This window comes from Ascaphus truei, chromosome 2 (genome assembly GCF_040206685.1).
Source record: "Ascaphus truei isolate aAscTru1 chromosome 2, aAscTru1.hap1, whole genome shotgun sequence".
Classification (NCBI taxonomy): domain Eukaryota; kingdom Metazoa; phylum Chordata; class Amphibia; order Anura; family Ascaphidae; genus Ascaphus; species Ascaphus truei.
In genome coordinates this window covers 99433581-99459781 of record NC_134484.1, presented here as the reverse complement: position 1 = coordinate 99459781, position 26201 = coordinate 99433581, and the positions used below count along the sequence as shown (strand labels likewise).

Here is a 26201-nt window from a genome sequence, read left to right as displayed (position 1 = left end):
TTATCCACAAATGGATAATAGTGCATTTGCCCATTTAAAATACATAAAGAACAATAAATACATTAAATACATATTGCACTCACCCTTGTCCGGCTGCCACGATGAAGGCCATCCTCATCTTCATCACCGTCCATGCCCCCTCCGATGCTGCAAAACATAAACAAGAATAAAAACAGCCAATGTAATGTCCTTAATCACCATAGCGGTTATGAACCACTACAGTCATTAAGGGGTTAACCCACCCTCACCCACCACTCGGGAGGCCTACATTCCCTCCCCCACTACCCCCTCACCCCGTGAGGCCTAACCACCCTCACTCACCCAATACCCAGCCGGGAGGCCTACCCACATACCCTTGGGGCCAATACCCCCTTCCCCCACCCCCAGTACCCACAATAAAAACAATACACAGCCCCACAAAAAACATCATTATATTTATTAAATACGTAACCCACACCCTGTGCCCCCCATAAATACATGATTTATTATTTTACATACAGGGTTAATACCCCAGGCCCTCGGGAGTCCCCGGGGGGCCTGACGGTTCACCTCACAGACCTCACAGTAGCCCAGCACCATGTTTCAAATAGGGTCTGGAGGCCAATGGGTGGTCCCCGCCAGGCGCCGTGGTCCACCAGGTGGTCTCTGCGGGTCACCGTGGGCCACAATGGGGTCCCCACGAGTAGGCCCATGGCTGTCTGGGGGGCCCCGGGTCAGACCCACAGGTATGTGAGGGGCCTCTGGTGGTTCCCACGGGGGTCTGGGGGCCCTCGGGTGGTTCCTTTGGGTCCGCGGTGCCACCGTGGGGTTCGTGGGGTCCGTGGGGCCACTGGTTCTTCCCCGCAGGTGTCCCCTGTGGACCCGGCAGCCGTTTACCATGAGAAGCCCGAGGAGACCGCAGGTGGTCTCCATAGGTCCCCTCCAGACCTGAGGAAACAACCCTGTATGTAAAAAAAATAAACATGTCCTATACATTAAATACATCAATCCACCCCTCCCCCCCCCCAACACATACAGTACAATAATGTGCAAAATAACTATTATCCAGATAGGGATAATAGATTATTTGCCCATTATTAAACACATTAACTAACATAATAAAATAAATAAAGTTCTACTGACCTCATCAATATGAAACCCCCTTGCCAGCAAATTCCGTGTCCTCCGTTGCCAACAAAATACATAGCCGATACATTGCAATTACATTCTGATATCAATGAACCCCTTAATCACCTTGGGACAGGTTTTAGATAAGTTTTGAATGTGAGAGGAGAAAGTAATAATATGGATGTCTCCTTACTGTTCATGCATAGTGTCCATCTGCATCTTTAAGTGTTCACTGTAATCAGTTTGTCAGCAATTACAAAGCAAACGGATCATTTTGACAAACTCAAAATAATATCTATCTTCCTTGTTTAGCCCTGTTCCCATAATGTGCAAAAACAATTTCTCAACACCATATTTGCACAAATGTCCATTTTATTGGCCTATTATTGCTTGCAGCACCCTGGCAATGTTAGTTTAAGTGTTATGAGGTAAAGGTAGTGAGAAGATACATTTTTAAGGTGAGAGAATAATTGCTATAAATGGTTGGCTCCTAAACATTTTAGGTAAATATACAGATAGATTGTCACATAATTACATAGTAGATGAGATTGAAAAAAAGGCATGTGTCCATAACGTTTAACCTACTGTATGCTAAATTTAGACAACAGATACTTTATCCTATATCCGTACTTACAGAATATTGATCCAGAGGAAGACAAACAAAAAATATGTAGCGCTATTTACGTCCTCTGTTGCCGCAGAGCGACAGGCTGAGATCTGTGCAGTCAGCGGCATCCAAAAGCTGTACATTTTGTGGCCCAGGGGAATTAAAGCAGTGTTAATCATCCCGGGCCAGACAGTCTGTAAGAGCTGCTCATAGGAGTCTCTGAGAGAGAAGTTGTCTCTCTCTCCCTGAGCAGCTGTTTAGCGATCAAATGTTTTATTATTTTTATTTTTATATACTGTATCAAAGCAGGGGATCTCTAGAGGTGAACCCCATTAACTTCAACTTTGGGGATCCCTTGCTTCTGGAGATATAGACCTCCATAGGTGGTGCGGGTAGCCACTCCAGCTGGGGTTTAAAGCCACGCCACGTGGGCACAGTTTGAGCGACTATCAGCACCCCCTACATATTTCCACAAAGACACATTGGCTTAGATGCACTAAACTCTGTTAAACTAGGGAACATATGGGGTCATTACAAGAGTGCACGTTATGTTCCCTGGGTGCTATTAGAGTTGGGCGATAACATTCTCACACCAATAATGATATTAAGAAATTTTTCGGGAAATATATATATATATATATATATATAAACACCCCTTCTCCCCTCCTCAGGCAGATATGCGTGTAACAGGTGTTATGGTGCTACCTGTTAGGCTCACAAGAGGCCTATGCCTCCGTGCTTGGGGGAGCCTGGGGTGGCTGGTGCAGTGCCTCCACCAGTGAGGATCCCTGCGTTGGCGGGATATCCCCTGACGGGAACCGGTATACCTATTTGGAATACCTCCAATAACCACAATCACAAGAAATCTGTACAGTCAGGTTTTACTATGGTCCCATAGTATCCTGATAACTCAATACAGTTATGACAATACAGTATCCCCCAGAAGACTGAGGGTGCCCTGGGCACCTAGAACCCGATGTCCACAGAACTGTCCCACCCAAATATATTTGAGGGCAGTGCTACTTTCCCGTGGAGTGTTGGGGCTCGTGGTGGTACCTTCCTGGGTTCCTCAAGTAAACTAAGGTATTTGTAGACAGGCTGCAAGCGTCGTCCCACGATGCAGGGCCTCCAACACAATCCCCTTCTCGCCTTAAGTCCTTTAGTACCACAGGGTCGATTCCATCAGGCCTGGGGAATCCTCACGCTGCAGTTCCGTCTGCATGGTGAATTGTCCACACACAAAAGGGGCAAGTCCTTTACTGTAGGTCGGACCTAGAATACATCCACTACCGTGTACGGCAGGGGCGCGCAATTTTTTTTTGCTGTGCCCCCCATGCCTGTTCTCCTCGGTGCGCCCCTCCTCCTTACCGCGCACGGCATCAAATGACGCCGCGGAGTCGTGTGATGTCACATGACCCGCGGTTTCATTTGACGTCACGTTACTGTGGCAACCGTGAGGTCACATGACCCCGCGGCGTCATTTGATGCCACGTTGTAATGGTAACGTGTCCTGGAGACGGCTGAACCTTGGTAAGTAGAGGTTGCAGAGGCCTTGCGCGGTCCCCCGGCATTTAATTTAAATGCCGTGGGGGAGAGCGCGGGACCTCTACAACTGCCCGCAACCTCCCAAACAAATCTCATGCCCCCCTGGCTGTCGCGCCCCCCAGTTTGAGCACCGCTGGTGGTGGGGGAAACTAGCTGGGGCGTATTGGGAACGGGTCTGGCCTAGTCCAGCGGCTTCTAGCTCCCCAGACACTAACTCTCACCTTGCCGGTTCCGTCAGGACTGCCACACCTTCTCCGGTCCGCAGAGGATATCCTGAATGACAGAATCTCATCCTCTTGCAGCGCCAACCTCAAGATGGCCGCTGCTTTACACATAGTCCATATGTTTGTGGCTGCACCAACCGCAACATAGCTGACACAGCTCACTAAACCCTCCCATGTGATGGGACCACTGCCAGGGAGGAGGCAAGGGAGGGTACCTATGTATATATATATACATATATATATATATATATATATATATATATATATATATATATATCATGATACATTTGTTGAAATAAAAGTCTGTAAATGTTCTAGTAAATCTAAATAAAATGTGTTCTCAAAATAGATTTTCTTTAGATTTACTAGAACAAAGAACTCTTCATTCACAAACCCTTTCAATACCTGCACTTCACCTTTTCTTAAATACACTGCTCCCATCCCCCTATCACCCTCATTCATGCATCCTCATCCCATCACTCTCACCCAAGATACTCCCCACATTTAAAAACGTTTCACTTATAACATTTTCTAAATATGTTAAACATATTTTTCGACAATTAAACAAATTTGTTTTTAATTCATTTTGAACATTTTCATAAAGGGTGAGAGTGATGGGATGGGGGGATGCTAGGGTGATGGAAGTAGTGTAGATGAGAAAGGGTGAAGTGCAAGCATGGAAGGGGGGTGAGGTTGTGTCCCGGGGGGGGGGATATTGGAAGGGGTTAAGGGTTCCAGTGAATTTAGAGGAAGGAGTGTAGTGGTCCCATTGGAAGGAAACAGTTTAGTGCCCGAGTAGGAGGGTAGGGAAAGCATTAAGTGCTCCAGGGGGTGGTGGGAAAGGGGTTAAATACCGGGGGGGGGGTACAGAAAGAGAGGAAGTGGTTAACGGTCCCATGGAGAGGATGAGAAGGGGTTAGGTGCCCCGGGGAGAGGGTGGTGATGGGGTCATATGCTTCTGGGTACTACTAGAATGGGGTTAACGTCAAGTTAATGTAGGATAACATTGTGTTATCTTCCAATAACGTGATGTTATGTAAATCTTGGTGTTACTTCTATCCTGACCTTGAAACAGGTCTTTTGCTGGAGGGTAGAGATGAGAGAAAAGGTAAACAATGCCAGGAAAAATGCTGTGGTATTTAAATCATACCTACTGTAACAGTGGTGTCACACTCATAAAGATACTACAAATGCTCTTTTTCAAGTTATGGATGGGAGTAAGACCATCAAAATGTAACGTTAAGTCCCTGTGTTAACCTTAACGGATTTAAGTGAATAAAATATGATATGATAATGCCTCATTTCCAACTAATTATCACTAACGTCAGTTATAGCTAATGCTATGCTCTTTATGGGAGAGGCTTAGTGTTATGTTATTGACGTTGGTGAATACAGCGTTACTATTAACTAAGTGCTCATCACGTTAAGTAGCCTAGCAGAGCTTAGTGCATGTAGGCCTTAGCGTGCACGTTCTGTAGGGAGACTGAAGCTGCATTTATTTAACTGTGATTTTGAGAGCCCTGTAACCTGTATATCTGTAGCATGTTTTTCTTATTTGGTAATATCAGACCTTATGCAACCTAATATATTATGCAAGCACTTCAAACTCATTTTAACGTTTTGCCCATTTTTTTAATGTCATTAGAATAAAAAAAACCTTTTAAGTCCCAAGTACAAATAGCACATATGATTCTAGAAAATCAAAACAATGGTGGGTACCTAAATTGTTAAAAACTATTTTTTAGAAAGCTCTATTCACGATTCAGAGTCTCAGGAAAAGGATATTTCTTAGGAACAGCGAAGGAAACCAAGTTTCAGGTCCCATCCGGACCTTTCATTTGATTTTTTTTCTACTAATTTGGGTACCCACCCTTGTTTTGATTTTGACGTTTCTATAAGTGTTGGCCTCACTATAGGTGGAGTAACTCGTGGGGGGAAAAAAAAATTCCCCCCTAACTTTTTGACATATGATTCTAGGATATAACAAATACTATTTCAGAGTGCATTATTTTTCCACCTTTTGCTGTGATCAAAAACAAAATCCACCAGGGTAGACACAGGCAGAAATTGGTGTACTGCTTCAAAACAAAATTGTCTCTGCATGGATGCATCACCCCCAAGTGTTACAAGCAATGGACACTTTCAATTATCTGAATATACTTTGCATATCCAAAATTAGCATGTTTCCCAGGAATCTCAGGTGTGTTTATATTTGTTTACAGGTATCTTACCAGGTATTGCGTAAAGGACTGTTTAGGGGCGTATATAAGTCACTGGGTACTCCCGTAAAATCATATCCATATATCTCCCTCTCTCCCTCTCCCTCTCCCTCTCTGCCCCTCTCTCTCCCTCTCTGCCCCTCTCTCTCTCTCTATGCCTCTCTCTCTCTCTATGCCTCTCTCTCTCTCCGCCTCTCTCTCTCTCCCCCTCTCTCTCTCTCTCTCCCCCTCTCTCTCTCTCTCTCCCCCTCTCTCTCTCTCTCTCTCCCTCTCTCTCTCTCCCCCTCTCCCTCTCTCCCTCTCCCTCCCCCTCTCCCTCTCTCCCTCTCCCTCTCCCTCTCCCTCTCCCTCTCTCTCTCTCTCTCTCTCTCTCTCTCTATGCCTCTCTCTCTCTCTATGCCTCTCTCTCTCTCTATGCCTCTCTCTCTCTCTATGCCTCTCTCTCTCTATGCCTCTCTCTCTCTATGCCTCTCTCTCTCTATGCCTCTCTCTCTCTATGCCTCTCTCTCTCTATGCCTCTCTCTCTCTCTATGCCTCTCTCTCTCTCTATGCCTCTCTCTCTCTCTATGCCTCTCTCTCTCTCTATGCCTCTCTCTCTATGCCTCTCTCTCTCTATGCCTCTCTCTCTCTATGCCTCTCTCTCTCTCTATGCCTCTCTCTCTCTATGCCTCTCTCTCTCTATGCCTCTCTCTCTCTCTATGTCTCTCTCTCTCTCTATGCCTCTCTCTCTCTATGCCTCTCTCTCTCCATGACAATTCGCTTGCAAACTTTGACTTAGCCACAACTTTTATCACAAATACAAAGGGCACATTTTGCATCCTTTTTCAAAAGCTTTGCACATCTCTACTTCTTACTGTCTCTACTATCTCTCTATGCACTACAACATTAACACTCAGTTATTGCAGAAATGTGTATTGTTTACAGAAATAAATACTTACCCTTCCAACCCATCATTAACGGAGACCTTAATAATGGACTGAAATAAAGATTACTCTCTGTGGCGCCTAAACTTTTTAATACTAAACTCCAGGTAGCTCTATACCACCTATGTCTCATATTGATGTGTGCCAACTAGATCGCATGCTGAATAATCACAGAAACACATCTAAACATGCCGTGTTACATACGTAGGATACTTGGACTTAAAACTAAGGCACATATATTTTTCAGCGATATTTCAATTTACTGATCATCTATTTGGTACTAATCTTCAGTATTTTTGTTTACATCATGATAAAATGAAACATTGTTCTCCATATTTCATCAAAACATCACTATTTGAAATATGTTCAGTTTCAGACAAGATATAAAACATTAGCTAGGTAATTTAAACCTATTTGTACAGTTTTGGCAAGTAAGGTGGAGGTTTACATACTTCAAGAGATTAATTATTCCAAAGTAATTACATGGACGTTAAATTATTATTTTTTGTGTCTCTCTGGAACAGTGTCATTACCTGGGGCAGAAACGTTAATGGAGGATGATGAAGAATTTGAGAGTGCTTCTCAAGTGACAGGACCTGTAAGTAGATAAAATTACTATTGACATCAATAACTATTTGGATAATCTATTGACATGACAAAGGACATATGAATGCAAGAAAACATTTAGCTGTTACTGATGACTGCTTCAGACAATATAATTACTAATGTAATTGAGAATTGAAGCAGTAATGATAATTGCAGATGTTTTAAGTTGTCCAAAGTACATTCCCGAACCATGATCACCATATATGTCAACATATCAGTAGGTTATGGGCCCTGCCCCTACTCCTACTGTGGTTTCATCGTCTTTACACTGACCCCACGGTGCTTCTAACTGCAGTGAGTGACATTCTATTACAGTCTCTAAAACCGCTTCTGCAACTATTCATGTACGGTCCGCCGATGAGTCTTACTGTGAGTCAGACTATCTCCAAATGAGTGACACGTAGATATTATATATATATATGCCATGTCTCCTCTCTGTCCTGTTGGCATTGTGAATGACTACTCATTTTGCCATAAAGGGTGACTCTTGCAGAACCAACACTGGTGCCACCTCTCCTCTTTTTTTTTGTACTAGAAGCTATTAGCTCTTTAGCCTATTCTCTACACCCCTTTGTTTTTTTACTTACCAGCACCCCCCTCCCCCCATACTTAGTGCCTAACACAGGCATATAATCCTCAGTGGAGCTCAAATCATCTCCTTACCATATGACGTGATATGCCTGAAGTGCAGGAGATGTGAGATAACCTTTTGTGATCCTGTCCTTGTCTCTGAGGTATGGCATATATGAATAACACATCATATCCAAAACCTTAGTTTTAGTCAAAACTTTATAATTTTGCAATGAACAGTTTCATAACAGTGTATGTTTTTTGTGCAATATATTTAAAATGCATTTTGATTTTTTTTAAATAATACAATAGTGGATATATTAATGGCCACTTTAACATAATGGAAATGTTATCATAAGACAAATTTGTATTGCAAAACCTTACCATGTTTGTACATATATTCCATGTGACCCTTTTCTACCTTTTTAAAGATTGTATATCTATTTCCCTTTGCTGCCAAGGTTTATTTTTGAAGAATCTCTAAACACCGTTTTAGAGTTTAATCATTGCAAAGGCAGGTTAAATGCTCCCTTTCCTTCATGTTTTTCCTACTTGAATGTTACCATAAAATGCATCAATCAACTATTTGCACATCTATTCATTGTTATGCAAAACAAAACATATAAATATAGTGTTACCCCCATTCCCGGCTATGAACGATTTCCATAAAGTAAAAGCTTAGTCTCTGGCCATGGTTGTGCATGGCCGGGCGTAGAGAAAAGTGCAGCATAGAAATGGGCGCCAGGAACTTTTATAAAAGAAAATATGTTTATTGAACAACCGTCCAAAAACAGTTCACATAGACATTCATAATGCACGTGGCAAATAATACTTTCAGGGAATCATCCTCTGGTAGGTTATGTTCCTATTCAGAGGAGGTACAGTGGTTTTGTTACCCGTTGCATAAGGACTTGATGGAATATCTTGTGTTATGTGATGACAGTGATGTGAGAAACAGACTGACTTGTAGAGGTTGCAGGAGGGACAACCCTGTGAGGACAGTGCAGCATCCTTCTCCTGCAAACTTAGGGTTACTGATCCTGAAACAGGCACAAGCAAATGATTGGGCATGTTACTAAACTGGAAAATAATGGACAAAGCTAGCGGCAGACTAGACATATAAACATATATGCAGGACTTGCAGTGAGGAACCCAGAAGAACCTTGTCACGGAAGACCAGATGACTTACACAGAGATCACAGCACAAAGCAGAGTAAGGGGTTCAATAAACAGGGGGTTATTCTGGAAAAATCCAACAGGGAACATCACAAGCAATAAACACAGTTAAAACATACCAAAAACAGTATAACACACATCAAATAGCCAGATTTGATACTTACGGGTTTACTGCAGTCTCCTAACTCACTTGGTGGAGGATGCGACATAAGCCCACTTACCCAGATCATCTCCCACAAATCTAGTCTTGCCCGTAGCTATAAAATCCTCAGATCAACGCTGGCTTGTATTTCCATGTAGTCTCCGCTCACCGATACTACACACGATCAACATCAGTGTCTGATGTTCCCCCTTAATTTCCTAGAGCTAAAACTGTGTGTATTCCGTTGTATCTTGAGCTCGGGATCCCCGCTCCCTCCATTGCCATGTCTTAACGAGCTCAAGGAACAGAGCCTATTCTGCCTCACAGACAAGGATAGATGTCCGGGCGGTTACGACTTTAGGGATCATCTTTGAGAATAAAGATTAGAGTGGTACTTTGGTGGCAAGGCCATGGCCAGACAGGTGTTGCTGGAGCTGGTGCAGGCTCTGTGCCTGCAGGCCTGGGGCAGAACCTCTGTATCCTGGATGTCAAGGTAAAGGGACGATGGGAGCAGGCATCTCTGTCCTTGGAGTTAGATGTGGAGTATCTGAATGGGGAGAGCATCTTGCTGGGGAGATAGGCAGGGGAAGATGACACAATACCATTGCCAGCTGGAAAACACGAAATATAATTTCATTTTAATCTTTCTATTGGGCCTTTGGTTTCAAGTTTTATTGGAAAATATGATGACCTTTATTATCACGTGACAGCAGTTTTGGAAAGATCTTTGTTGCCTTCTCAAAGCGTTCACAGAGAGCTTTGTGTTATCAGTTATATTGATGTTAACTCTCCTCCTCTTCTTGTAAGAATAAATTGAGTACATTCTGATTATTTGCCTTATTCTCTCCCCTCCACTGGAACAAGCTCCCTCATCACATCCATTCTGCCCCCTCCCTAACTATCTTCAGAAGCCAACTCAATACTCATCTGTTCTCCATCATATTCCATGATCCCCCGTTAAACTTCTTCTATCCCATCCCCTCTCTCACCCCACCCTCCTCAACATCCATGATCTCCCCTACCCTCATAACTTCCTAAACATTCTTAAAGTCCCTCCAAAGTCACCCACCTCATTGATCCAATCGCCTACACTGTCCCCACTGTCAAACCCATCACAATGCCACCTACAAGATTAAATCCACAGACCTTACCCCAACCCCTGCCCACCAACCAAGCATGCTCTCAATGCATCTAACCTGACCATAATGTTCCCACCCCTGCCCACCACAATGACATCTTAACAATTACTCTAATCATCCCATGAAATGTTCCATATATAACTCCACCATTGTTTAACTAACTAATGTACAGCACCCTGGATAAGGCCGCTATATAAATGTTATAAATAGATTCCGACTGCTTGGAATGCTGGAGTGGCCTTGCATTTGTAGATTTCCCCCTACCATTCGAATGCTTGGAGATACGGAGCTCGACCAATCAGAGTGAGGTGGGAAGGACAAATGGGCCAATCACAGAAGAGAGGGCACAGTTACAGGTCTGGCCGTTTGACTTTCATGATGTTAAGACAAGTGGAAGATATGGATCGGCCAATCAGAGAAGCACCTACAGCTGCCATTACCAAATAGATGATTCAAGTTAGAGCTCCACGAGGGCAGATTAAATATTATGGGGCCTATTCTAACAGCCTTCATAACCCACTTATCAAGGCTTTTTAGGTGTTATCGGCCAAAAGTTAAAGTGATTCACAAACCCTCGATAAGTGGGCAGCGAATGCATTTTATCACCATTTTTGCTCTCGTCCAAAACACATCGCTAAGTGTGCCGCGATAAGCCCCTTATCAGCAGGTTTTTAAATTTGTGCAATTCTAGTAGCCTCGATTAGGTGATCGAGGCTCTAGAATGACGATTTTCTCCCAAATTCGTCTCACCAGAAAAAGTTGGCGTGAAGCTGCTAAGAAGTTGTTGAGAAGGCGGCAAGAGAGGGCCTTAGAAAAAAAAGCATTTTTCCTACAGTACATCAGATTGATGCCGTGATCTCCAGAGCTGATACACATTAATACCAGTACTGTAGACCCCGGCGTCAATCCAATGCAATAAAAATGGATTTATAGGCAACTTCATTACCTTAGCGGTTAATCCCTAAGGCAATGAAGGGGTTAACTACCAGTGCCATGTTTAATGTGGGTAGCAGGGGTGGATGGAGGTGGTATTTGGCCCATGGTTGGTGTTTAGGCCTTGCAGGGGGTTGCGGAGGAGTTAACCCCTTCACTACCATAGTGGTTATTAGGGGTTAACCACTCCCGCTACCCACCCGGTAAGTATAAACACCCACCAAGGGCCAAATACCACCTTCACCTACCCCTGCTACCCTCAATAAACAATCAAAAACACAACAACCCTACTATCCACCTCCTCTACCCCCAACTAACCCCCCCCAACATATACAGTACAGTAAAGGGCACAATTACTATTATCCAGATATGAATTGCAGCTCATTCTAAATCAAACATTAGCCAGCATAAATAAAGTAAATAAAAATTCTACCTACCCCTGCCATAATGAAGGGCGTCTCATTACTCATTACTCCAGGTCCATCTCCTCCGTTGGCAGCAAGAGAACAATAGAAAATACAATCTAATGGCCCCTAATCCCTTTGTCACTACAGCGATTAATAACCGCTATAGTAATTAAGGGGTTAACCCACTCTCCCCTGCTACCCACCCGGGAGGCCTAACCACCCACCCAAGGGCCACTGTACCCTCTATCCATTGATTGGCACAGTGGTACATCATACCCATACAATATGGGCATGATAAGCCACTATAGCAGTCAATGGCCAACCTATAAAAAAATCATCAAGCCGAAAAATAATCAATGGATAGAGGGTATTGTGGCCCTTGGGTGGGTGGTTAGGCGTCCTGTGCGGGTAGCAGAGGGGGGTGGGTTAATTACTGTAGCGATTATCAATCGCTAAGGTGATTAAGGGGTTAGGAGCCATTAGATTGTATTTTTGTATTGTACTCTTGCTGCCAACGGAGGACATGGACCTGGAGTATGGTGATGAGGATGCCCTTCATCATAGCAGGGCTAAGTAGAAGTTTTACTTACTTTATTTATGCTGGCTGGCTAATGTTTGAGTTAGAATGGGCAAATTAGCTATTATCCATATTTGCATAATAGTAATTTTGCCCTTTTTTGTACTGTATGTGTTGAGGGGGTTGTTGGGAGTAGAGGAGGTGGGTAGTAGTAATAATAATAATAATAATAGCATGTTCTTGTATAGCTCTGCTAGTTATACGCAGCGCTTTACAGAGACATTTTGCAGGCACAGGTCCCTGCCCCGTAGAGCTTACAATCTATGGTTTTGGTGCCTGAGGCACAAGGAGATAAAGTGACTTGCCCAAGGTCACAAGGAGCCGACACCGGGAATTGAACCAGGCTCAGTGCCAGTCAGTGTCTTTACTCACTGAGCCACTCCCTCTCCAGTGGGTAGTGTTGGTGTGTTTATTTTTGTTTCTTGGGGGTAGAGGGATTGGGTGAAGGGGTAGTAGCCCCAAGGGTGGATGTTTAGGCATAGTGGGGAGGGGGGTGGTGGAACTGGTTAACCCCTTAATTACCACAGTGATTTTCATTGCTATGGTAGCGAAGGGGTTAACTCCTCCCGCAACCTTCCTGGCAAGCTTAGTCACCCACTATGGGGCTACTACCCCCTTCATGCACCCCCTCTGTCCCCAATAAACAGGCTATTGAAGTTTAACCCCTTTATTGCTGCTAAGGTAAAGAAGCTGTTTTAATAAAAAATATAATACCAGTGTACGTGAGCAGGGTGTCTTCTGAGACCACCTGTTCACGTACAATACTATTCAAATTTCTATTAAAACCCTGTGATTGCTGGCGAGATATGTGCAGGGAGAGGCGGCTCTCTCTGTGCAGCTCTCTATGCAGCTGGGCCAGATCGCTGCAGATCCACGGGTGAGAATTTTTTAGAGCCGCTCCTCGCTAGTTTTGGGAATTTTGCTATCGCAGGTCTTCAGAGTCTTTCTGATACCGTAATAGCTAAACTGACAAAACTGAAGGCTACTAGAATAGGTCCCTAAATGTTGCCAATTTGACAGGCAAGAAAATTACTTCACTTCTGGACCATGTGCAAAATTAGTGGAAGTCCTTTGGTCAAAACCGTCCCCAAGACTTTGTCCTTTCCTACGGATCCTCCCAAGTCCTGGACACCTTACTGGAAATGGGAGCCTACATGCCCTTTCATGGGCGTCCTCCCTGCCCAGGGAAATCAATTGTCTAGCAGGGCGGGAATGGCCTGGCCCCCTATGTCTAGCAAGGTGGTACTGCAGCCCCAAATGTGTTAAAGCATAACATGCACAGAAACACTACTTTAAAAATGGAATAAAGATTTACAATTTTACAGGATTTTGGTAAAATGCATTTACAGGCAATCTCAGTGCGTTACAATAGCCCTTCTGTCACGGGCACTTACCCTGATGAAAGGGACAGGGGCTAAACCTTTATATTTAACCGCCCAGCTACCCTTTTCGTCACACAAACCTGCTTCCAGAACAAAGAGTGGGGCTATATACACCCTTTCGGCTTCCTGTAGTGACATCACAGGGTAAAAAGGAAAGGGGCGAACCCAGAGCGATCCTACCTAGTTAACCCCTTAAGGCAGCTAATCCCTTATAGAAACAGTAGCCATCCAAGAGGGGTCTTCAATAGTATATTAATACTCATAAAAATGTTCAGCAGAGATTCATCCTTCATGACTCCCCAGCCTTTTTGAAATGTAAAATTTTGAAAAATTGTCTTATAGCAAAAAAAAAAAAAATGTAGGACCTTTCACAAAAAAAAATAGTAAAAAAAAAACATGTTTTATGGTAATTATACCTCTTGTAAGCAATTAACTTACCAATTTCTTTATCATGATGATTTTTTTACTATCACATTTATGACCTAATTACATACAGTATGTAGCCCTGAAATTCCCCACCGGTCCTATCATAGAGTGACGTACAATCATATATTTGCCCAGCTCGTTAAAGACCTGAAAAATTACATATTTTCCAAGAACTTCCCTTAGAGTAAGTTTGCTGGGGTGAATACCTTTTTATTTTATATCAAATATGCTGCGCTAACAATGACATAGGTAGGTAGGTTGTTGATACGGGAATATGATACTTATATATTTAATATATGCTTAGCTGTACAGTAGCATTCCCGTTATAAGCATACAGTATTTCAATTTGAATAATTTAAAGCAAGTGTTTTGCATTACTTTTTTTAGTGCAATTATTATGTAATGTATGTAACAATATCTATATATTTTTCCTACAAGGTAGCCATTCTGAATCCTTAAAAAAATGTCCGCACATAGGAAATAGGCATATATAATACACTAATTCCATAGTTGTATGCATAAAACTGATTTTAACAATTAAACATCTTTCGATGTTTGGAAAATAATTATGAGCTCATACAATATTTGAAACTGCCTTAGATAATTTGCCAATGATACCTTAAATGGTGCACTAAAGAGCATACTTGCCCTTTTGTTGTGGATCGATGCTCTGACCTTGTGCAGGACATCTAGTTCACGTACAGAAGACAGTGATTGTGGGAACTGTTACTTATAAGAAAAGGTTTAGTTGAATAGTTCAGCAGGGTGGTGTGTTAACACTAGAACAGGAATTGGTGATTAGATCTCCTACGATTTTCTCATGGCTCTATGTGACCTTAGACAAGTTACTTTCCTTCCGCTGTGCCTCCTGCAATTAAACCATTGTGCTAGAACCTACATGTGTAAGAGGAACTTCCACAGAGTGTTTGAAAATGACATTCGTGTCATTATTAATATTTTTGGGGGGCATTAAATAATTACAATATTAATATATTCATAAATTATTATATTCATTACTATTGGTCTCAGTGTGTGCCCATAGTGGCTTAATATTTGAATTTGGAATAAAAATATATATATATATAGATGTAGAAACTTTAAAGTAAATGTTCAGATGTATTTTATCACACACATTTTTAAATTCTAAAACTATTTTATTATTGCAAATTCCAACAATTTTTCATATGCATTCAATCCAGTTAACTGCATTCTTTGCATTTATTTATAGTAAAATAATGATTTTCTTGAATATTGTCTTTGATGTAACTTAGGGATGACATTTCATCCAGTGTTGCTTTTGCACAATGTAGGTTAAGATATAATGCAATGAGTTGACATAATGAAATGTGACATGTTAATCTCAGGAATGCAGCTGTATGAGGTGTGACACATGATCCCACTTAAGTGTCACAACTAAAGCATGAGAATTTTGAAAATATGGTATTTAGTTTAAGCCATAAGTTTAAGAAAAAACATTTTCTTATTTCTTATTTTATTTCTGTTTAGCAATATATGAAAACGCCTGCCATTAATTTCTGGCACAGAGAATAGATATTTATGTAAATACATAGCGTGAAATATGTTGCTTTCACATGAAAATAAATTCCTTAAAATGTTTAAACTAGTGTAAAATGTATTGAATGTCAGTGTGATTGAATTTCAAAAGCAATGGCTGGGAATCATCTGCCCTGATTGTTCAAGTGATGAGACCACAGCCCATAGCACACTACCCAAGAACCAATACAGCCTTTTAAAAAAACTAATGTAGTGTACAGCCAGGATTGTATACAAAGGTCAGAGAATAATGCACAATGCTTTTCTAACATATACTCCAAATCTATAAATAAATACATAAATGTTAAATAAAAAATCATAACTATCACAACATATACAGTATATTTCAGTAGTATAAGTATCATGTAAATTTGTGGGGCAGTTATGATCATTCGTGGGGAAAATAACAGGGTGATTTATTTGTAGAAGGAAATAGAAGACCACTCATAAAAATGCTGATCAAAATTAAACCATTAGCCACAAGAAAAGAAAACCCATATTAGAGATGACCAATCTGTTTAAAGAAGAAATTCTGTGAATTACATGAGCACCGGCAGAAGTATGTTTTATTTGAATGGTCCTACATAGATCTTAGATCATAGAGAATGAGTCTCCTCCTTGAATACAGAGTGATCCATGAAAGTGAGAAATGCGTGATTGCACTTTCATGATATACCCCCAAAAAGTGAAACCGAACAGTAGTATTTGATTTGCTGAACTGCTTGCAAACTTTTGAAAGTTTGAAATAAAACATCAAATTTCACAAGGTGGACTTAGACAAAATGTGTGCACATCTCTACCCTAGTGCAATGCTTCTAACACTACAGTAGGTAATAGTTTCTTAAAGTAAATAATATCTTCCTAAAGCTAGTGAATAACTTTCTAATGCTACCTAGAGCTAATGAACGTGGCAAAACCAATTCAATAATTTCAGTTTCCCGATGTTAAATCATCTATAAACCCTTTTTAGCCCACTCAGCTCCATATGGGTCACATCCTAAAACGTATGCAAGCAAAACTGAACCAGTAAACTGCAATTTGTGTTGGAACAAAATCATGCAAGAGACTTGAATGTAAACAACTAGCAAGTTATTGCAAAACAGGAATATATATTTGTTTGCACAAGTAGTCTAAAACTTTTCAGACGTCATCTGAACACTTTTCTAGTATAATTTCAGATTCAAGAGGAAGTTATCATATACCACGCAACATTATTATTATTATTGTTACTCATTCAGAGGTAAATTGTGACAAAAGGAAATGTGATGCTAAGCTGGGACAAGGAGGAGAGTGAGATATATACTGTCGCTTATCCCTTATCCCATGATCTATAGTTTGAAGACATTAAGCATCTTTTTAGGTTCTGGTAATTTTTGTGAAATGTGGTATCTTTGCAAAAGCTTTTTCAGTTTGCTTTCATGTTATATGGGAAGTTCTTTGCTAGTTACTTATTTTTACTAAATCAAATCTAAACACATCCAAATAAATAATAACCATTTCAATCCCTTTATAGACTAGTTGTCAGAATGTCATGGGGAATCCATGTCTAACTGGCCTGCATGCAACATGGTTAATTTTGGAGCCATCCTACAGTAACATTATTTCACACTACCTGTTTGTGTCTGGTTCACAATGCAGAATCAAGACCAGTCAACAATTGTAGTCAACAAGCGAAAGAGAAACTCAATGCTACATCCAATATGACAAAAATACACAGTAAAATACTTACATATTCTCTTGAAAAATGGTCATTTAGTTTAACCCTTTGGCAAAGCATTGTAAGCCTGCAAGCCACGACAAGGCAGACCCAGTTCGCAGGTACTAACACTACCAGATAAAATACTAATATACCTCTATTAGAATTAAAATTCTCATTTACCTCTATTAGGAGGGAGAAAGACCAACATTGCAAAAATTTGGCCAAAGGGTTAAACTATATGACCCTTTTTCAAGAGAATACATAAGTATTTTACTGTGTATTTTTGTCATATTGGATGTAGCATTGGGCTTCTCTGTTGCTTGTTGTATACATTTGCCACTCTCAATAGCACTCCTTTTTGACACTTACTGTATATACATATATATTTTGTGGGGGCTCAGGGGTTCCCAAAAAGAGCTTGCTGGGGTTCTGTGTGTTGTTTGTTAACTTATTTTCTGCTGTCTCAGCTGTTGGAGGTTAGTGGCCCCTCCGACCCAGGTTTTAAGCCCGCCTCTTTCCACTTCCCAAGTCAGCAGGTTCTTTTCATTCTACTGGATATAGATCCAATGTTGGTCCTTCTCCCTCCGAATTTTAATCCTAATAGAGGTATATTAGTATTTTATCTGGTAGTGTTAGTACCTGCGAACTGGGTCTGCCTTGTCATGGCTCGCAGGCTTACAATGCTTTGGCCAAAGGGTTAAACTAAATGACCCTTTTTCAAGAGAATATATAAGTATTTGACTGTGTATTTTTGTCGTATTGGATGTAGCTTTGGACTTTTCTGTCGCTTGTTGTATACATATGCCGCGCTCAATAGCTCTCCTTTTTGACACTTATATACATATATATTTCGTGGGGGCTCAGGGGTTCCCAAAAAAGACCTTGCTGGGGTTCTGTGTATTGTTTGTGAACAATTGTAGTCACCAAGCTCAACCCAACGAGCCCAAAAGGGAAAATTATATCCTTGTCCCAGGAATAGTCACATAAACGGATTAATGAAGCAGGCAAAAGCTCTAGGGAATCCGCATAATAAGGTAGATAGGAAGCTTAAAGTAAGATACCCTTGTGGCGGTAGGGAGGGTTTGGCCCGGGGTTAACGGGGTTACCCCCCAAGGGCCCCCCTCTAACGTCGCCAGGGAGACAAGGGGTTAACTGGGCTGAGGCCCAGAAATGTGATTTTACCCTTGTTATAACCTGTAAATGTATTCTCCCCTGTGTCCCTGTCCCATTGTAATGTCTGGGTTAATCAGTACCTGCATAACACACACACTGGGTCATCAGGGGTTAATGGTGTAAGCCCAGTGGGCTAGTTAATGCGTTATCTGTGTATTCCCTTTGCCTCATGGGCCTGCAACTGCCTGTGTCAGCGTGTAAGTGGATTGCCTTGTATGGGTGGCCTCTTATGAGGAATAGCTGCAGGGCAGGGATGTCTGGAACATGAGGGGAATATTTTAACCTGTCTTGCCTGCCAGCAAGGTATTCTGAGCCTTGGGGTACAGCCTCCGGGTCACCCCCCAAGTACACACATATTAAAAATATAACTTTGTCATAAGAGGGACATATATTTTGGATAAAGTGACTTTTTGCAGTTTTTGAAATACACAGGCAGAATGCTAATGGTGTGCTAATGTACAGGCAGAATGCCTGTCTTTGTAATGCGTAAGGAACCAAATGGTGCCTCATATGAGTATTCACGTTTTGATATGCAAGCTTCCTCTCTGGAAATGCATATCAAAAGAGGAGTCTGAGCTAGGTGTGATACAGAGCTCAAGAAGTAATTACCCAATTGGTTATGCGAAAAGCCAATAGCCCACTTCAAAAGGTTTTATTGATGGGGCCAGCGGGGGGGGGCTACCCCCAACAGGATATCAAAAGTGAGTAACTTTATTAAATATAAGAATACTATGAGATGTCCTTGGCTGAACCGGCTAAGAATTACATAAGTGTATTGGCGGGAGTCAGCCGATCTTGGGGAGTCTAAACCCTGTATAGGTACCTGCTGCTAAATGCCAGATATTAATATCTCTATTAATGTTCATATTACAATGTAATTTTTGGTCTTTCTGCGACCGTCAGGTGCCACCGGCCGTATTAATATATCTCACCGGACTGTGTGTATTACGGAACGGAAGTTATGCAATGATTTGCAGTAAATATGAAATTTTGGTTGAGTCTGAGGAACCCCTGTTGTGATGAGCAGGGAAAGGCTAGAATTTACAAACCTGATCATCAAAGACTAAGTGGCTAATTGCTTATGCTTGGCCCAACGGACAAAAGGAATTAACCAGAGGAAGTGGAACTTTTCACACTGACCACCTAGCTTCAAAAGCTTCAAAGAGGATTTTACTAGACGGCACGGGCCGTAAACTGGGGTACCAGGGTTAAAATGATATATAAGTCAAAGCCACCCTTTACCCATGTTGTTCATGCTGTTCATGCAAAGTCTGCAGGCCTGCATGTCATCAGGCCTGTTGTTCTATACCATCTTGATTGCTGAGAAGAAATGCCATGCAATGTCTTGGGCTGATTGCCGGATGAAACTGCCAGTTCAGATGGGACTGTTTTCATTATTTTCATCTTTTACGTAAGTGTCTATATTTTGCCTGTTATTGTATAATCTGTTGTGTTCACCTTTATCAAGGAATAAATTATATTTATCATATCTTAAGTCTCGTCCCAGTTCAAACCCAGGTATATATATATTTATATATAGTTTTTGGTGTAAATTACAGCCTGTCGCAAGCTACCGTGACAAGCTTGTAATTAACTGGTGGCAGCGGTGGGATCGAACTGGACCTGGATTACAGTATTCTGCGGGGTACTGTGATCCAGTGGGAACTTGATGGTAATTGCAAGTTCCTGGGACTAAAGATATTGAACACACAGTGTACAACATATAACACAAGATATGGCACCTCCTCACTGTTCCCCTACTTGTGAGAAGCATTTCCTCCAGAACCAAAGTGCCGGCCATCCGTCTGACTGGAGCCGGGCACTGAGACTGGAGGAGTGCATCAAGTCGGCTCGGGGACCAGCAGCCAGCAAGGCTAAGAGAGAGACAGCAATCGGTGAGCATGAAACCCGGCAGGCTGAGCAAAGATCCACAGCTGCAGCTGCTGTAACCATCAGACATGTGGAGGGAGCGGGTGGTCTTGCACCAGGAGAGGTATTGGCCGTTGCGGCGGCCAGTCCATTTTACCCGGAATTGCTGGCCCTGATGTTTGCACATGGAGAGATGTCCCCAGCAGAGCGGCTCGAGCAGCTGAAGCTGGCAATGATCCGACCCGCTTATCCCCTCCCAGAGCCCGGCGCTCCAGCAACTCCGCTCTGGACTCCATTGCCCCTTGCTGGGGTTAGTCCACCGGCGGCGGAGAAGCTCTGTAATGAGCCCGGCGCTCAGGCAACTCCGCTCTGGACTCCGTTGCCCCTTGCTGGGGTTAGTCCACCGGTGGCGGAGAAGCACCGGCAGCTGCTGCGGCACTGCCAACAAATGGGCCACAATAATGCCCAGTGCCCTGACCGTGCGCGGTCAGGCGAAGAAGCCCCTCAGGGCCAACGCTCACGAGCTGCGGAAAAGATGACCCAGTTAGCGGCATCCTCTGATGGCTCCCGCCCAGCCGGGGCGACAACCCTCCTCGGGACGTCTCCTGGAGAACCTGAACGGGCTGCATCAGCAACAGTGGCGGAGAGCAGCGGCCATCCACCTGATCCCGGCGGAGAACCAGCGGCGGCGGCAGAGAAGACGCCGCCACTCCGGCATCCTGCCGGCGGCAGTTTTATTCGGGGGGAGGGTTGGTTGCGGGAGGGGGTTATTTTACCAAGTTTGCATGGAGCTGTGTTCCTCCACAAAGACCTGGGACCCTTGTCCTGCACCGTTTTACCTGTACCCAACCCGGGCGCTGTTGCGGCAGCGGCCCGGTGCTGCCCAGCCCAGATGGGGCCGGCGGCGGCCGCTCCAGTCCCCCTGCAATTGGGACCAACGAAGGCGGCGGTCTCTGCGGGGACCAGCAAGGTAAGCCAGACCAAGTCGCAGACTGACTCTGACTTATGTTTCCCTATGACTGTACCCTGTTGTTTCACTCTAGGGGTGACTGGGGGGTGGCAGGAGATAGGGGCACCAGGGGAGGGGAAGGAAGGGCAGCTGGTAGGGCAGTCAAGATTCCCCATTACCCTGGCGGGGCAGCAAGGGGACTCTCAGTTAAGAGCCCCACTGTTGCAGCCTTGCTCTGGGCTGGAGGTATCAGGGGTTGTGGCAAAGTTAGACCACCCCCAGATTACCTGCCAGCCAGGAGCTAAGGTGGGTGCATCTGCACCAGCAACCCTGAGCTCATCCCTGGTAATGGGGAGACAGTGTCAGGGAGATGGCCTCACTCAGGTGTCCCTAGGATTCAGGTTAGGATTAGCTAGGGAGAAGTGGAGTGAGGGGATGCTGCAGGTAGGTAGCCAGCAGCAGATCTCAGGGGAGGGGAAGGAAGGGCAGCTTGTAGGGCCGCCAGGCTTCCCCATTACCTGGTCGGAGCAGCAGAGGGACTCTCAGTTAAGAGCCCCACTGTTGCAGCCTTGCTATGGGCTGGAGGTACCAGGGGTTGTGGCACAATTAGACCACCCCCAGATTACCTGCCAGCCAGGAGCTAAGGTGGATGCATCTGCACCAGCAACCCTGAGCTCACCTCTGGTAATGGGGGCACAGCTTCAGGGAGAGGGGCTAGCCCCGTTAGCACCCAGCTCTAGGGTAGGATTGCCTGGGAGAGGGTTGGGTGGGCCAGTGGGAACCGGGGAGGGAAGGCAGCAAGTGAGCCAGCCAGTTTTCCCCGTTACCCTGGCAAAGCCTCAGGGGGTGTCTCAGATCAGCAACCCCCTGTTGCAACCTTGATATGGGCTGGAGGTACCAGGGGTTGTGGCACAGTTAGACCACCCCCAGATTACCTGCCAGCCAAGAGCTAAGGCGGTTGCATCTGGAGAGATGCCCCATGGCTCATCCCCGGTAATGGGGAGACAGTGTCAGGGAGATGGCCTCACTCAGGTGTCCCTAGGGTCCAGGCTAGGATTAGCTAGGGAGAAACGGAGTGAGGGGAGGCTGCAGGTAGGTAGCCAGCAGCAGATCTCAGTGAGAGAAGGAGGGCTAGTGGTAGCCAGGGAGGGAAAGCATCAGGTAGTGACGCTAGAGTTTCCCGTTACCCTGGCAGAGCCCCAGGGGGTTTCTCAGATCAGCAACCCCCTGTTGCAGCCTAGCTATGGGCTGGGGGTATCATGGGCAGTGGCAGGCTTGTGCCACCCCAGGGATACCTGCCAGCCAAGCGCTAAGGCGGTTGCATCTGGAGAGGTGCCCCTGAGCTCATCCCTGGTAAGGGGGAGACAAGGTCAGGGAGGTAGGTGCACTCAGGTAGTTCCAGGGTCTGGGGTAGGATTGCCCAGGAAGGAGAGGAGTGCAGGTGGGCTGCAGGGAGGTAAGCAGCAGGCTGAGGTGCTGGGCCTAGGGGAGGCTAGGCAGGGAGGCACCGTGGAGCAGGGGGAGATAGGAGGTCAGTGGGGTGTTAGGCAGCTGGCAGAAGCTAGGGATTGGCTAGGTAGGCAGAAAGTCCCTTGCTCTGACGGGCCAGGAGTGACCCCCCTGACAGATTCCCCTGGGTCCCCAAAGGAAGGGCTGTGGGTAGATAGGCAGCCAGGGAGGAGAGTCAGGAGTATAGCGGAGCAGCTACGGGTGGGCACAGAGCCAGGGCAGGTAGGGTCCCTACAGAATAGTGACATAACCCTGTCCCAGACTTGGTTGACAGGAAAGCGACGGTCTGTGCTATATAGCTGGTCTCCTGCTGGGGCAGAGGGAGGCAAAGGAGAATGCCCGGCTTTGCAGGAACTGGACTTTACAATCCACTGTGTACTGGTCAATGCTGGAGGACAATTTTGCCAGGCCAATCCCTCAGTACGTATTGAGTGCATCAAGAGCGCCAGTGGTATCCCAGGGCCATGGGGAGGCCGCTGGGGTACCAGGGGCCCTTGAGCAGGGGAGGTGTGGCGGTAGGGAGGGTTTGGCCCGGGGTTAACGGGGTTACCCCCCAAGGGCCCCCCTCTAACGTCGCCAGGGAGACAAGGGGTTAACTGGGCTGAGGCCCAGAAATGTGATTTTACCCTTGTTATAACCTGTAAATGTATTCTCCCCTGTGTCCCTGTCCCATTGTAATGTCTGGGTTAATCAGTACCTGCATAACACACACACTGGGTCATCAGGGGTTAATGGTGTAAGCCCAGTGGGCTAGTTAATGCGTTATCTGTGTATTCCCTTTGCCTCATGGGCCTGCAACTGCCTGTGTCAGCGTGTAAGTGGATTGCCTTGTATGGGTGGCCTCTTATGAGGAATAGCTGCAGGGCAGGGATGTCTGGAACATGAGGGGAATATTTTAACCTGTCTTGCCTGCCAGCAAGGTATTCTGAGCCTTGGGGTACAGCCTCCGGGTCACCCCCAAGTACACACATATTAAAAATATAACTTTGTCATAAGAGGGACATATATTTTGGATAAAGTGACTTTTTGCAGTTTTTGAAATACACAGGCAGAATGCTAATGGTGTGCTAATGTACAGGCAGAATGCCTGTCTTTGTAATGCGTAAGGAACCAAATGGTGCCTCATATGAGTATTCACGTTTTGATATGCAAGCTTCCTCTCTGGAAATGCATATCAAAAGAGGAGTCTGAGCTAGGTGTGATACAGAGCTCAAGAAGTAATTACCTAATTGGTTATGCGAAAAGCCAATAGCCCACTTCAAAAGGTTTTATTGATGGGGCCAGGGGGGGGGGGGCTACCCCCAACAGGATATCAAAAGTGAGTAACTTTATTAAATATAAGAATACTATGAGATGTCCTTGGCTGAACCGGCTAAGAATTACATAAGTGTATTGGCGGGAGTCAGCCGATCTTGGGGAGTCTAAACCCTGTATAGGTACCTGCTGCTAAATGCCAGATATTAATATCTCTATTAATGTTCATATTACAATGTAATTTTTGGTCTTTCTGCGACCGTCAGGTGCCACCGGCCGTATTAATATATCTCACCGGACTGTGTGTATTACGGAACGGAAGTTATGCAATGATTTGCAGTAAATATGAAATTTTGGTTGAGTCTGAGGAACCCCTGTTGTGATGAGCAGGGAAAGGCTAGAATTTACAAACCTGATCATCAAAGACTAAGTGGCTAATTGCTTATGCTTGGCCCAACGGACAAAAGGAATTAACCAGAGGAAGTGGAACTTTTCACACTGACCACCTAGCTTCAAAAGCTTCAAAGAGGATTTTACTAGACGGCACGGGGCCGTAAACTGGGGTACCAGGGTTAAAATGATATAAGTCAAAGCCACCCTTTACCCATGTTGTTCATGCTGTTCATGCAAAGTCTGCAGGCCTGCATGTCATCAGGCCTGTTGTTCTATACCATCTTGATTGCTGAGAAGAAATGCCATGCAATGTCTTGGGCTGATTGCTGGATGAAACTGCCAGTTCAGATGGGACTGTTTTCATTATTTTCATCTTTTACGTAAGTGTCTATATTTTGCCTGTTATTGTATAATCTGTTGTGTTCACCTTTATCAAGGAATAAATTATATTTATCATATCTTAAGTCTCGTCCCAGTTCAAACCCAGGTATATATATATTTATATATAGTTTTTGGTGTAAATTACAGCCTGTCGCAAGCTACCGTGACAACCCTCTGGTTGCTTATTTGCCTGTCATTATCCAGAACCCTTGTCTGCAGTATAACCATCGTATGACATGTAACAATAGCGTGTGTGAAGCAGTTTTGGGGACCTGTGGAAGACTTACAAACATACTCATCTATATTGTATCTTTACACAACTAGATTAAAATCACTAATTTGCTATTGAAATCTGTTAGCCATTCAAGACACATATATAACTAACTGGTATGTTAAACAAATTCAACAATTAATAATACACACATACTTTTAACAACATGTTTATAAAAACGGACTTTAAGGTGACACCTTGAGAGGCTTGGCCCATTGACCTACTAGCCAGAGCTCCTTAACGTTTACAGGTTAAAGAGTCTAGCAGCACCAGAGTGGCACTTCTGCATTATGCTCCACTTTTGTTTGGATCATGCTAGCCACTCCGTCCCCTAAAAACGAGCAAGTGCCCATGACATACCTGGTACATGTCGTTCTTGATACGTCATTAGACCAGTAGGGCATGTAAAGGTTAAAATACAATACAGTACTGTAGGTGGCAGCTTCCCCATTGTCTGCAATCTGGTCATAGTGTATTGCAGTGTTCCTGCTGGTATTGATATCAACACCTTTTGCTGACAGAGGCCATCAAACCATTGCACGTACTGTACAGTACATTGCAGCTCTCACTGACTGTAAAGAGGTTTGACAAATCTCAGCTAAATCAATAAAAAATACATATGCATAACAGATGGGCAAAGAGTCAGATATTTTGCATGCAGGAATTGGGAAAGGGAAAAAACTGGAGAATTGCTTGCACTTTTTCTTCTCCTCAAACCCAGGTGATTTGGCCTGCTTTCTTATCAAAGATGCCAGGAATATATTAAATCACAAAATATAGCTTGGATAATAAACTGTGAAAATAACAGCTTATATTAACTCGTCTGTAGCCACAGGGGCTGTGATGCTGTGCAGTTCATAACTGGCTTGTAGAGGGTCACTTACTAATATTTAGGGTATGTAAGGGTGTAGCCCTCTGTGTGGCTGCTAATATGCCTGTAATATACTTCTATCATGGCTGGGGAGCCATGATAGGGGGGAGAGAGAGGAATGTAGTGTTGAGGGGTGGGGTCAGATTTAAGGGGTGGAAATAGGGTGCATTCCAGGATGGGTGTGGGGGGAGGCTTGGCTTCTTATTGGGAAAAGGGGTTGTATAACCTAGAGGTTAGTAAAGCCTTATTAGCCACTTTGGCATGCAAAGGTTGATTAGTTAGGCCAGTGTTAAGG

The 26201-nt window shown here is 44.1% G+C and overlaps 1 protein-coding gene across 3 annotated transcripts in view; it reads left to right on the top strand.

The window, feature by feature from the left end:
- The window catches only part of C2H8orf34 (chromosome 2 C8orf34 homolog), a 464168-nt gene that overhangs the window by 252799 nt on the left and 185168 nt on the right, over positions 1-26201 (top strand). For all 3 annotated transcript variants that reach the window (XM_075583770.1, XM_075583769.1, XM_075583766.1), the window contains exon 10: positions 7150-7223. In XM_075583770.1, the coding sequence (XP_075439885.1) occupies positions 7150-7223 (74 nt within the window). The remainder of the gene's footprint in view (positions 1-7149; positions 7224-26201) is intronic.